The sequence below is a fragment of the Octopus sinensis genome, linkage group LG29 (assembly GCF_006345805.1).
Source record: "Octopus sinensis linkage group LG29, ASM634580v1, whole genome shotgun sequence".
Classification (NCBI taxonomy): domain Eukaryota; kingdom Metazoa; phylum Mollusca; class Cephalopoda; order Octopoda; family Octopodidae; genus Octopus; species Octopus sinensis.
This window is the reverse complement of record NC_043025.1, coordinates 15,441,427-15,456,054: the sequence shown is the minus strand read 5'-3', so window position 1 is coordinate 15,456,054 and position 14,628 is coordinate 15,441,427. Positions and strand designations below refer to the sequence as shown.

The 14,628-nt window shown below is 43.0% G+C and overlaps 1 protein-coding gene across 2 annotated transcripts in view; it reads right to left on the bottom strand.

Moving 5' to 3' along the window:
* Positions 1 to 812: 812 nt before the first annotated feature.
* LOC115226187 (putative uncharacterized protein DDB_G0277255) overlaps positions 813 to 14,628 on the bottom strand; it is a 31,714-nt gene continuing 17,898 nt past the window's right edge. For both annotated transcript variants that reach the window (XM_029797195.2, XM_036514781.1), the window contains exons 4-7: positions 12,477 to 12,746; positions 6,964 to 7,055; positions 4,316 to 4,511; positions 813 to 1,001 (exon numbers count right to left, since the gene is read on the bottom strand). In XM_029797195.2, the coding sequence (XP_029653055.1) occupies positions 883 to 1,001; positions 4,316 to 4,511; positions 6,964 to 7,055; positions 12,477 to 12,746 (677 nt within the window). In that variant the 3' untranslated portion in view covers positions 813 to 882. The remainder of the gene's footprint in view (positions 1,002 to 4,315; positions 4,512 to 6,963; positions 7,056 to 12,476; positions 12,747 to 14,628) is intronic.

Here is a 14,628-nt window from a genome sequence, read left to right as displayed (position 1 = left end):
ATACATACATATACATACACACACATATATGTACATCACAGAAAATCTGACACTTGTTTTGAGGCAGATCCAGCTGGTCTCCTAAGCCAGGATGAGTGTTGGGTTCATCACTTTGAGCCAGAGACACTCTTCACCTGCTCTCAAAGAAGGCCATGGTCTCTTCATCTATAGGAAAGGTGATACAAAGGACATTGTGCTTATTGACTACCTTCAAATGGGCCAAACCATCAAATGCCAATGTGCTGAGGCTGTTACAAAAGGCTATCAAGACCAAATGCCCAAGAAAACTGATGAAAGGGGTCTTGTTTCAGTAGGACAATGTCCCAGCACACAAGTTTTTGGTTGATCAGCCTCCTCCTCATTCTCCTCACAATTGTGTTCCCCAACATGAAGAAACACTTGGCTGGGAACCAGTCTCTGTGATGACATCATCCAATCTGCCAGTGATGATTATTTTGACCAACCGGGGTGGTTGTTTTGTGGAAGATCAGCCGCCCTTCTCCACACCACTGATGTCATCCAAGGCAAAGGGACCGATACAGCTTGGCACCAGTGACATCACAACTCATTTCTTCAGCTGAGTGAACTGGAGCAACGTGAAATAAAGTGCCTTGCTTAAGAACACAACACAGGTCAATCCAGGGATGGAAATCGCAACTGTAAGCCGGATGCTCTAAACCACTGAGCCAGATGCTTTCACATACCTGGGTATAGAATTAATAGAAAATAACAGGATCAAAAGGAAACAAGAAAAGAACACAAAAGACCCGATTTAAAAATAAAATATTTTAAGCTGTTTGTGTGTAAATGTGGTAAGTTTTGTTCTTTTTACAAAAAAAAAAAAAGCTATTGGGGGTGGCGGGGTGTTACCAGTGAAATTTGTTAGTTGGCTTCATGTTTCTTCTTTAAACTCCGACATCGGTAACTTGTGAGTTTCCGATTGATTGCCTGTCGCAGACTTCCTCTACTCCACATGGTCGACTGGTTCATCAGAACCCAGGCTGCAAAAAAGCCGAAATATGAATCAAAGAGTGTATATACACATGCACACACACAAATATACATATACACATATGTAAAAAGAGAAAGTAGTACATACATACACCACACATATATATATATATGAGGGGATGCTGAAAAATTCCTGGTTGAAGGTCCAACCTCATGAGTTCTTTTACAGGGCTTAGAAAAACTGAAAGGCCGTTGCAATGAGTGCGTGAATTTAAGAGGGGAATATGCTGAATAAAATCATAATTAAGTGAGCCTTCTGTATTTTCTTTTATCCAAAGCCAGGAGCTTTTCAGTACCACCTCATACTCTTTTACTCTTTTACTTGTTTCAGTCATTTGACTGGAGCACTGCCTTTAATCGAGCAACTCAACCCCGGGACTTATTCTTTTGTAAGCCCAATACTTATTCTATTGGTCTCTTTTGCCGAACCGCTAAGTAATGGGGATGTAAACACACCAGCATCGGTTGTCAAGCAATGCTAGGGGGACACACACACATACATATATACGACAGGCTTCTTTCAGTTTCCGTCTACCAAATCCACTCACAAGGCTTTGGTTGGCCCGAGGCTATAGTAGAAGACACTCACCCAAGATGCCAAGAGTCCAGTCTGGTTTGGCATGGCTTCTCCGGTTGGATGTCCTTATTAATGCCAACCACTTTACAGAGTGTGCTGGATGCTTTTACATGGCCCCCACCATGAGTGCTTTACACCACCAGCAGGATCGAGGTCTGAACACTTCTGCTACAGGCTAGGGAACTTCTTGGATACAGCCTGATGCTAGGTAGCTCACTCCTTTGTCATCTTGCTTTAAAAGGGTCAGCTTTCTTAAAGGTTCATTCTGCAGTATTTGAAAAGTATTTTCCAGATTTCCAGAAAAGCAAAACCATCCCCAAAAAACAGGGCTGATACAAACACTTGTTTGGCCAACAGACATTTATGGTTGTGAAGCATGGGGTCCAAAGAAATTTGAAGGGAACATGATCAATGCATTTGAAATGTGGGTTTATAGGAGAATGTTACGAGTCCCTTCCAAGGGTTATCAGATAAGTGGATGGTCGTTGTAACATGTGGACGACGACAAGCGAACATTCTGAAGAAATGAAAGCTTATCTATTATGGCCACATTTGAAGAAGAAGAAGAGGTTTGGAAGACATTGTCATGGAAGGAAGCGTAGGAGCTAAAATAGATGAAGAGGCAAAGGACGGAATGAATGGAGAATGTCGAGCTGGTTGGACAAGAGTGGAGAAGGTGTGTGTTGGCCGGTGGGGCACTTTTGGTGTAGTCTCCTCAATGTGCTGGAGACGTACAATGACATGTCTAGAAGCCTGGGAAGGGGAGAGGGCAGTGTAGAGATAATATCAAGAAATGATTGGACAAGAGGGGCCAGGAAGCTGGAGAACTTATGGCTTAATCAACACAAGACTTCTGCTGGTGAACAAGAGAACAGCTCGTTATATGGCGCTAATTAACGTCCGTTTTCCATGCTGGCATGGGTTGGACAGTTTGACTAGGGACTAGCAAGCCAGGAGGCCGCACCATACATACATACATATATATAGGTAAATTAGACATTAAAACAATCATGATGAAAATGGCTTGAGAGAAAAGCTGGGAAAAACTCACAAATGGCAATGAGGTTTATCTACATTCTTTACAAAACATACATGCAACTTTTACTGGTTTCAGTCATTGCACTGAGGCCATGCTGGAGCACCACTTTGAATGGTTTAATCAAACAAATCCACTCCAATACTTAAGGATTTTTTTTTTATGGATGGTATTTTATTCTATTGATCTCTTGCTAAACTGAAAAGTTATAGGAACAGAAACAAACCAACAGTGGTTAAGTAGTGGTTGGGGAGAAACACATTGACAGGCACAAACATCATAAAGGCAAAGGTGTGGCTGAGTGGTAAGAAGTTTGCTTCCCAATCACATGGTTCCAGGTTCAATCCCTACTATAGTCTCTTGTGAGTAGATTTGGTAGATGGCTCAAGCACAGGAGAGATCAGTTTTGGCATGGTTTTTAGAGCTGGATGCCCTTCCAAATGCCAACCACTTTACAGTGTGGACTGAGTGCTTTTCACATGGCACCAGCACTGACAGGGTCACCAAGTAACCTGCATGACAAAGAATCTTTTGAGAGTGGGGTGGTTATAGGCGACCTTGGGTCAGATGATGAAAGGTTAAAGTGAGGAGGTACAAGGTTACCTGGCCAGAGAGAGTGATCAAGAATGAGGACAGAAACAGGTGTGTTGCTGTAGAGGAGACGGACGGCTATCCAGGCTGAGGGAGGAGAGAGATGGTGGTGAAGTGATGGGGCATACTCACAAGGAATGGGTATTAGGATATAAAGGGCACGGTTGAGCAAAAGAAGATGGTGGAAAGTGGCAGGGTGTACCCTTGAGGAACGGAGATCATAATATAAGTGGCAGGGTGTTGGCAAAAAAGCATAAGGGCCAAGAGTAGTGCAGCTCACTGCCTTATATAAGAGCGACGCTTGCGATGGTATGGTCATGTACTGCGGATGGATGAGGAGAGATGTGTGAAGAAGTGCCGCTCCCAAACAGTTGAAGGAATCAGGGGGATAGGTAGACCCAGGAAGACATGGGATGAGGTTGTCAAGCATGACCTCAGAGCGTTGGGCCTCACTGAGGCAATGGCGAAGGACCGAGATCTCTGGAGATGTGCTGTGACTGCAAAGACCCGGGATGCTTCCGGCACCAGTTCCGCATAGCCCCTGCCCATTCAAAGTACCTTGGATCCCAGAACATCTCGCTGTGCTTGAGGAGACCTGTTGAGTCAAGTGCATGTACATGAACATCGAAACAAATATCAATGGAAATAGTAGTTGTGATACCTCTGCCGGTGGCACATAAAAAGCACCATCCGAACGTGGCCGATGCCAGCGCCGCCTTGGCTGGCTTCCGTGCCGGTGGTACGTTAAAAGCACCAACCGATCTTGGCCGATGCCAGACTCCCCTGGCACCTGTGCAGGTGGCACGTAAAAAGCACCCACTACACTCACGGAGTGGTTGGCATTAGGAAGGGCTTCCAGCTGGAGAAACACTGCCAGATCAGACTGGAGACTGGTGCAGCCTCCTGGCTTCCCAGACCCCGGTCGAACCGTCCAACCCGTGCTAGCGTGGAAAACGGATGTTAAACGATGATGATATACATATAAATACAAGGTTACCTGGCCAGAGAGAGTGACATATATATGCGTGCACATCCATATATACCCACACACAACCCGTTCTATACACACACCACAATCACTGCCTTGTTTATATACTCACCCAACATGACATCCACAATTCTTTGATCTAGAAGCTTCCCTTTGCCAGTTGGAGACAGCGTAGCCCCTTGTTCAAGGTCTTCCTTCTTGAATACAATATTCATCAGCTTACGAACCATTTTCTGTCCATCAGCTTTGCTCAGGACAACGGCCAGGTCATCTGGGTGGACGTACAAACCTTGACCGATGTCTATCATCTGCCAGAGAGGAGAGAAGAGGTAAGTGCTACACACATCATATGTTACAGGAAGAATAATAATAATAATAATAATAGCAAAGTTGATGTCAAGGAAATTGATAAAATGGAGAAATATCAGAATTTAGCCAAAGAAGTGAGGAGACTGGAAGACCAAGTCAATAATTATTTCTTTGGTAATTGGTGCACTTGGCACAGCAGATAAAAATGCTGTCTCAAAGACTGAAGAAGATTAGAATTGGAACCTACCAAAAACTGAGCAAGTATAAAGATCTTGAAACAGAAATTGGTAAAATGTGGAACCTCAAGACTAAAACAATACCTGTTGTCAGTGGAACTCATGGGAACTGCCCATATCCTACGTAAAATACTGTCTATGTAATCTCAAATTTTAAAACAAACTTATGGTTTCTTAAACATTCTCTAGAACAATACTTTGTGCAAAACCAAATATATGGCACCCTAAGCCTAACACCAACTCGAGCTTCCAACTTGTCTCTTGAAGTCTCTGGGTGAGACTTGGAGCCAACTTGTACAAATACAAAGCAAAGGTCAGGCATATAATAATAGTAATGCCCTGATGCAGTCCCAGGCAGTGGCTCCCATGGCTTCTGATCTTAACTGATTGGAAGTGTTATCATGTACATTGTTTTGTCTTGGTATAAAAGATGGGCTACAGCAAATATTCTGCTCAATACCACAGATTTGCTTGTCAGTTGTTTGATCTTAACCAGTTGAGCATGTCCCTTAGTGGCTGACGATGTGCATCTCTGATCACGAGCAGAAGTAGTGGGGGAGCATCATAGCCATGTGTTGAGAGGGATTCTTTGGGGTTTGGATAATTCACCTCTGGAAACATGGGTGTTTCATTCAACACCCTGAAACAATCCTTATTCAAGGACATCTTGAGCAGGATGGGCTACTCAACCTGAAGAAAATTCTAACTGGGCCCCACCTGCAAGGTCATGCGCTGTTTATCTTGTTATGAGATCACCATGTTGCGCACATATGGTTGTGATGCATGTGCCTGGTGTACCCTTATCAGACGGGTAGTCATGATGGGTATATTGGGCTTCGTATATTTTACCCCAGTGTCACTTGGATGCATGTACTGCTCTCTCAATCAATAATAATAATAATAAAAATAAAAATAATAATTCACTCTGAAAATCCTTTTGAAAATTTCCCAAGTATGAATAAGAATTACATTTGACAGAATAACCTGAATGCCAAAGGGGTAAGCATTTATGAGCTGCTGTCAAAATTTTCCTCACACATCCGGTAACCTGGTCACTGAACCAAACTGATGTCTATGTGAAGTAAACAATTTTCCTGTGTTTGTGAATGGATGCTGTGTGTCTTCTCATAAAATTATACCCACATACATGTTTGTCCAACAATGGCCATCTCAGCATAAACACCAACAAGGACCATTCAAAATTACTGACCATTTTCACTGGACCCCTGTTGATCAGAAAGGAAGCCGTTACATGGCCCCTGAAAATAGCTGACAAGTATTCCTTAAATCACTCTCAATGTTTTTTTTTTAAAAAATGAATTCTTTGATAATGTAATCCTAGAGACATTATGGCTCAATAAAAGACAGGATGGTCACAAATGGAATGTCTTTGATCATAGGTCTGACCTGGGGCTAAGCAACAAGGAAAGCACATTAGATAATGTAGTCCTAGATACACCATGTCTGAATAAAAGGCAGGATGATAACAGATCAAGTGGACTAAAATAGGGGTGTCTTGTCCCTTAAGAATAGAGAGAGAGGGTGACAAGGGCCAGTTAAGGTTATATTGTTGGACAGAGACAGTGCTGCAAAGAATTGATATAGGTGTTTATTTGGTAGAAATAGCAGCCAAATCTCCCTCAAATCATACCTTACTGTTTTATGTTTATATCATCCCATGAGGGAAACCTCTATATGATAGCTAGACCCACCGTAAATAGCAGCCAAATCTCCCCCCAACCAGTTGGACCCTTTTAGTTCTTAATAGATCTGCCAGATCTAAGGGGTTGATTGAGATTGATTGAGATCCCCTTCGGTCATGACTGACCGTGGGATTGCACCTAGAAAGTTACCCACTCAGGCACAAGTCTGGGCAAGGTTGTTTTATGGAAGGCCAGCAGTCGCCCATGCATACCGTCCTCCCCTCTCCACGCCACCAGTGTTATCCAAGGGAAAGACAAAGGGGCTGATACAGCTTGGCACCTGTGACGTCACAACTCATTTTTGCCAGCTGAGTGAACTGGAGCAATGTGAAATAAAGTGCCTTGCTCAAGAAGACAACATGCAGCCCGGTCCGGGATTCGAGCTCACAACCTCAAGATCATAAGCTCGATGCTCTAACCACTGAGCCATGCGCCTTCACAGATCTAAGGAGTAACTTGTAACAAAAGAACAAAAACAAAAAAAGTCTTAATTACATATTAATTAAAATTACCTTATATTTGTCAACAACAGTCTTGCTGATGCCGAACCCCGCACGGGGCCGACCAAACTCATAGGTGATCGGAGAGGTGTACTGGGATGTGTCTGCAACAGAAAGAAAGTCAAGTCGTTAATAAACACAAGTAAACAAAAAAAATATTTATTTCTCAGCCCCTGCCCTCCTCTTCCATGTAGACACCCCCCCACACCCAAGGCTACAACAGACAGGTTTCAGACTGGCCATCAATGGGAACACTTCTATGCTGATGACACAGTTCTCATAGCTGGATCTGAATAAGAATTACAAAGAAAGAAGTTTTCTTCATGACCTCAAGGTTGCTGGTTCAATCCCACCACGTGGTACTTTGGGCAAGTGTTTTCTACTCTAGCCCCATGCTGACCAAACAATGGTGAGTAGATCTGGTAAACAAAAAACTGAATGAAGTCCATCACATGTGTGTGTGTGTGTGTAGGCATGCATCCGGTAGTGGGTCTCTGGTTTGTCTGATCTGGGAATTTCAGGGTTTTTGAAAAATGTGGAACCCCTATTGTTCCCAGCCTAACCCAGAGTAGCAGCACCTCTCAGGGTGTCAGCTACAGACTTACTAGCATATGTGATGACACCCCATCTGAGCACAGAGACGCAGAAATACCTCTGGTTGGTGTCAGGGAACAGAGTAAAAGCACAAGCAGCGATGGACTCCTAGCTGTTGTCACAGTATCCTTCTTGGAAAGGGAGATGCTGATGTAAAACCCATGGAGACTTAGAGAGTGGTACTCGTGTTCTACAAGGGTCTATCACTATAATCCAACAACATAAGACGTTTCTTTATGGTGACCTCACCTGTTATTTGCCATTCCATCGACTGAAAGTCCTGTGGCTTTGTGTCAAACCTAACCATTTGGAGGTGTAGAATAAGTTACAACTTTTGTTGGTCGCCTATGCTCCAAATCATGCAGTGGGACTGAAAAGTCACTCGAGAGGTCATGGATGGAAAGTGAGAAATTATATTGACGAGGAGGATGTGCAAGGGGAGAGTAATCATCTGTGAAGATGGAGCAATTTTATATAAACATATATATGTTCTCCTTGCCCTGTCTTTTACTGTTTATATTTTGTACTGTCGTTACTGTCCTGTTTCTGTTACCATTTTTACCCCTCCGCAAAAAGATCTCAAATTTTATTTAATTTGCTTTTCGCGGGAAGGAAAGTTTCAATCGAAGATGCGTATCGCCTTCGATGAAACCATGGCGACTGAAGAAGGGGAATTTTCCTTGTGTTATTTGTCCTATACTCTATTTTTTCGTTGTTTAAGAAAAATGTCCAGTTCCTTGGTTTTGTGTTTATGTTTTCGTTTCTCATTGTGTTCGACGTTTTTTTGGTGTCCTGTACCCATATATGCATGTATATATACATGTAGAGGTAGGTACGTACATATATGTATGTATAAATGCATGTGTTTTATTTATTAATTTATTATATATATATATATATATATATATAAGAGCAAAAGCCCCCCCCCCCCACGTCCAATGGACGGTGCTGAGTTGTCAAACATTTAGACCAAATTTTCTCAAAACAACTTGTCCAACCGTCCCATAGGCCACCCCTTTGAGAAACACTGATTTAACTTAAATTTGAGACACCAGCAAAAGAAGAAATAAAGATAGACTTTTTGTCTGTTCTAAGAAAAACGATTTTACAAATGCACGTTCCCACGGCTTTATCGATCGCATTCTCATCTGGAATCGATTTTTGTAATTTTTTCAAGACTTATACACGCCCTGATACCATCGGTATCTACATATCAAAATTGAGAGCAATCGGATGGAGGATGCCTGAGACAGAACGGATTTTATATAATAGATATATATATATATATATATATTATATATATATATATATTATATATATATATATATATATATATATATATATATATATATGCACACACAGTGAAGACGCATGGCTCAGTGGTTAGATCGTCGAGCTTACGATCGTGAGGTTGTGAGCTCGAATCCCGGACCGGGCTGCGTGTTGTGTTCTCGAGCAAGGCACTTTATTTCACGTTGCTCCAGTTCACTCAGCTGTAGAAATGAGTTGCGACGTCACAGGTGCCAAGCTGTATCGGCCTTTGTCTTTCCCTTGGATAACACTGGTGACGTAGAGAGGGGAGGCCGGTATGCATGGGCGACTGCTGGTCTCCATAAACAACCTTGCCCGGACTTGGGACTAGGAGGGTAACTTTCTAGGTGCAATCCCATGGTCAGTGTCGTGACCGAAGGGGGTCCCGATATGCACACACAGCCATGCAAGGTGTGTCAGCAAAGCAAACAAAACTTTTAACACCCATAAATGTCTTAACAACCTAAATGTCTTCCCTCTCTTTCTCAGCCCTCAACGTGTCAGCTTCTCATCCGATGCAGGCGATGAGAAGGGACGCTACTCTTGTCACCTTAACCATCAACCACTGGGATTCTGAGGTTTTAATCATCTTAAATGTCACCAGGTCCCTCGTGTTTAAGACCAGAAAAGAGCTCCTGGACTCTGGCAAGAATATGTCTTCCGTGGCTGAAAGATAAGACTTTCTTGACAGTCAGAAAAGTCGAGTTTGGGATCTTTTCAGTTTGAACGGCAGTTTTTTTTAAATAATTTCCACGTAACTAAACACTTTTAAACTTCGTATACTGGTAGAATGTGTTTATAAAACATCTTTTTCTCTCGGCTTTATTGAGAAAATTCTATAGTTTGTAAGATATTTGTTGATTTTTTTCTGTAATTTCTGCAATTTCAACCAATCAATGACGTCTATTGAGGTAAAAAACATTCTGTGCCGTATGAATATGTCCCCCGTTTAAGAAACAGATTGGGTTTATTTACATTTGTGAAGAAAAAAAGATACCCTTCCCCCACCCATAACCCTAACCCTAAATCAGATTGAAATGCAATAGATTGATACTAGGGTCATAATTATGGGTGACAATTTCATATGACACTGCTAGAAAAAACTGCCGTTCAAACCGAAAAAATCCCGAGTTTGTTCAGCAAGTCCAGGGCATTATTAACGAGAACCCTGAAAGAATAAAATGCAAAGCTGATCTTGATGGGATTTGAACTCAAAACACAAAGAGCCAGATGATACACCAACAAGTATTTTCTCCGACATGCTAATTCATTGACCCCTCAAAAGGAAGAAAGGCAAAGTTGACCTCAGCGGAATTTGAACTTGAAATGTCAGGATGGACGAAATACCACTAACCCTTTCATCAAAGCATGCTAACGAGTTTGCCACCTCACTGCCTTAATAATAATAATAATAACAATAATAATAATAATAATAATAATTGTTATCATGTACATTGTTTTGTCTTGGTATAAAAGATGGGCTACAGCAAATATTCAGCTCAATACCACAGATTTGCTTGTCAGTTGTTTGACCATAACCAGTTGAGCATGTCCCTTAGTGGCTGACGATATGTGCATCTCTGATCACGAGGAGAAGTAGTGGGGGAGCATCATAGCCATGTGTTGAGAGGGATTCTTTGGGGTTTGGATAATTCACCTCTGGAAACATAGGTGTTTCGTTCAACATCCTTAAACAACCCTTATTCAGGGAACCTTTTGAGCAGGATGGGTTACTCAACCAGAAGAAAATTCTAACTGGGCCCCACCTGCAAGGTCATGCACTGTTTATCTTGATATGAGATCACCATGTCGCGCACATATGGTTGTGATGCATATGCCTGGTGTACCCTTATCAGACGGGTAGTCATTGTGGGTATACTGGCCTTTTTTTTCCCCAGTGTCACTTTGATGGCATGCACTGCTCTCTCACTCAATAATAATAATAATAATAATAATAATAATAATAATAATAATAATAATCCTTTCTACTATAGGCACAAGGCCTGAAATTTGGGGGAGCGATAGTCGATTAGTACTTAATTTTTTTGGCCCCCGAAAGAGTGAAAGGCAAAGTCGAGCTTGGCAGAATTTGAACTCAGAACATCAGGAGAGACAAAATACCACTAACCCTTTCATCCAGCATGCTAACAAGTCTGCTAGCTCACCACCTTAATAATAATAATAATAATAATAATAATTTACTATAGGTACAAGGCTTGAAATATTGGAGGAGTTGGGGGTTTTCATTATATTGACCCCCAAATGCTCAACTTGTTCTTATTCCATTAACCTCAAAAAAGATGAAAGGCAAAGTTGACCTCGGTGGGATTTGAACTCAGAACATAGACAGCCAAAACAAATGCTGTTGAGCATTTTCTCTGATTTCTTATTTTCAACTTGTTTCAGTCACTGGACTGCGGCCATGCTGGGGCACCGCTTTCTGGCATTTTTAGTCGAGTGAATTGATTCCCGGACTTATTTCTTTTTTAAGCCTGGCTCTTATTCTATCAGTCTTTTTTGCTGAACCACTAAGTTACAGGGATATAAATGTACCAACACCGGTTGTCAAGCAGTGGTGGGGGACAAACACAAGCACAAACACAAACACACACATACCATGGGCTTCTTTCAGTTTTTGTCTACCAAATCCACCCACAAGGCTTTGGTCGGCCCAAAGTGCCACACAGAGAAACTAAACCTGAAACCAAGCTTCCTACCCAACAGCCATACTACCAATTAGCAGTTTCTTCATCTTACAAATAATAACTCTGAGCACCTTTTCAAACACCACCCGTCTAACACCCGTGGACATATTTACAAAGTCAGAAAACAGCACAGCTCCCATGACTTTAGGAAACATTTTTTCACGCTAAGAATTGCTGAAGCAAGGAACAAACTCTGGCATCAGTTGTTAGTTGTCGGAGCACTGCATCCTTCAAAACTTCCATGCTTCCTGAGAGATTCGCCAACACTACACCTGATCTTTCTCCCCTCCATACACACGCTGAAGCATGGAACAAACTGCCGGCATCAGTTGTTGGTTGTCGGAGCACTGCATCCTTCAAAACTTCCATGCTTCCTGAGAGATTCGCCAACACTACACCTGATCTTTCTCCCCTCCATACACACGCTGAAGCATGGAACAAACTGCCGGCATCAGTTGTTGGTTGTCGGAGCACTGCATCCTTCAAAACTTCCATGCTTCCTGAGAGATTCGCCAACACTACACCTGATCTTTCTCCCCTCCATACACACGCTGAAGCATGGAACAAACTGCCGGCATCAGTTGTTGGTTGTCGGAGCACTGCATCCTTCAAAACTTCCATGCTTCCTGAGAGATTCGCCAACACTACACCTGATCTTTCTCCCCTCCATACACACAAGCAAGCATGTACCTGACTCATACACTGTTCGCTTTCCAGACATTTCTACATTACTGCATATACTTTATACACACTTTTTGACAAGTTGTGGTGCACCTGAGCACTGTATACAATAATTTCATTATTATTATTATTATTATTATTCTGAATTAATGAAACAAAAGGCAAAGCATTTCGATAAAAATTTGGTAAGAAAAGGGATTAATCGGACCGGAGATCCGAAAGCAGATTTCGCACCTGAGTGACTTGCAATGGTGACATCAGGTGCAGTCTGGCGTAACAGGGAGTTGTGTTGTTGCTGTTGCTGCTGCTGTTGTTGTTGTTGTTGTTGTTGCTGCTGCACTTGGTGCTGTATCTGTTGCAGTATTTTCTGTTGATTCTGCTGTGGATTGTCTTGCTGCAGCAGGTGCAGCAGTTGCTGCTCCAGCTGTTTGATCCGCTGCATGTACTGTTGGCAGTCGCTCGACCGAGTGTGCACCGCCTCCGTCAACGATGACACCTGCGACGCTACAAACAAAATAAACCAAAAAAAAAACACATAACCAATAAAAATTAATATATTACAAACAATGATGATGATGATAGTGATGATGATGACGACAAAGATGATGGTGATGATGATGATGATAGTGGTGATGATTACTTAATGTCCGTTGGCATGGGTTGGATGGTATGATGAACTGCAAAGCAAGAGGGCTGTGCCCAGCTCTGTTGCTTTCAAAGCTGGATGCTCTTCCTAATGCCAACCTCTTAATAGCGTGCATAGCACCAGCACCAGTAGGGTCACCATGTCCCTTGCAAGACAAGACACAGTCCCCCTCGAGGGGGAGAGGAGGATTGAGGGTCGTGTGCCAGTTGATGAGAGATTAAAAGAATAACAGAGGGACAGAGATGGGAGTCTAGCTGTAGAAGAGATAGAAAGATACGCTGGGTTGGAGAAGGAGAGAAAGAGAGATTTAGTGAGAAAGGGATGGAGAGAGAGAGAGAGATGGTGGTGGAGATGTATCAGGACATCCCCTCAAGGAACAGTGGAAGCAGGTGTGAATACAGGTGAGATATATAATGAACTTACTGTATACAGCGGTTGGGTACACTAGAAGTCATCAGAAAAAAGCAACCAAAACTGTTGGAACAGCAAGCAGAATAAGGCACAGGGGGGTGAACAGAGGGCAGAATAAGGCACAGGGGGGTGAACAGAGGGCAGAATAAGGCACAGGGGGTTAACAGAGGGCAGAATAAGGCACAGGGGTGGAACAGAGGACAGAATAAGGTAAAGGGGGTGAACAGAGGGCAGAATAAGGCACAGGGGGTGAACAGAGGACAGAATAAGGCACAGGGGGTGAACAGAGGACAGAATAAGGCACAGGGGGTGAACAGAGGACAGAATAAGGCACAGGGGGTGAACAGAGGGCAGAATAAGGCACAGAGGGCAGAATAAGGCACAGGGGGTGAACAGAGGGCAGAATAAGGCACAGGGGGTGAACAGAGGGCAGAATAAGGCACAGGGGGTGAACAGAGGGCAGAATAAGGCACAGGGGGTGAACAGAGGGCAGAATAAGGCACAGGGGGTGAACAGAGGACAGAATAAGGCACAGGGGGTGAACAGAGGGCAGAATAAGGCACAGGGGGTGAACAGAGGGCAGAATAAGGCACAGGGGGTGAACAGAGGGCAGAATAAGGCACAGGGGGTGAACAGAGGGCAGAATAAGGCACAGGGGGTGAACAGAGGACAGAATAAGGCACAGGGGGTGAACAGAGGACAGAATAAGGCACAGGGGGTGAACAGAGGGCAGAATAAGGCACAGGGGGTGAACAGAGGACAGAATAAGGCACAGGGGGTGAACAGAGGGCAGAATAAGGCACAGGGGGTGAACAGAGGGCAGAATAAGGCACAGGGGTGAACAGTGAACAGAATAATGTACAGGGGTGAACAGTGAACAGAATAAGGCACATGACGTGAACAGTGAACAGATTAGGCACAGGGGTGAACAGTGAACAGAGAATAGAATCAGGCACAGGAAGTGAACAGAGGACAGAATAATGTACAGGGGGGAACAGTGAATAGAACAATGAACAGAGAGTGAACAGTGATTCGAACAATGAACGGGGAGTGAATAATGAACAGAGAGTGAACAGTGATTCGAACAATGAACGGGGAGTGAATAATGAACAGAGAGTGAACAGTGATTAGAACAATGAATGGGGAGTGAATAATGAACAGAGAGTGAACAGTGATTAGAACAATGAACGGGGAGTGAATAATGAACAGAGAGTGAACAGTGATTAGAACAATGAATGGGGAGTGAATAATGAACAGAGAGTGAACAGTGAATAAGTCTTAGAGAAAAAGAAGGAAGAAGAATAAATGGTGGAGCATGATTTGTTTTTT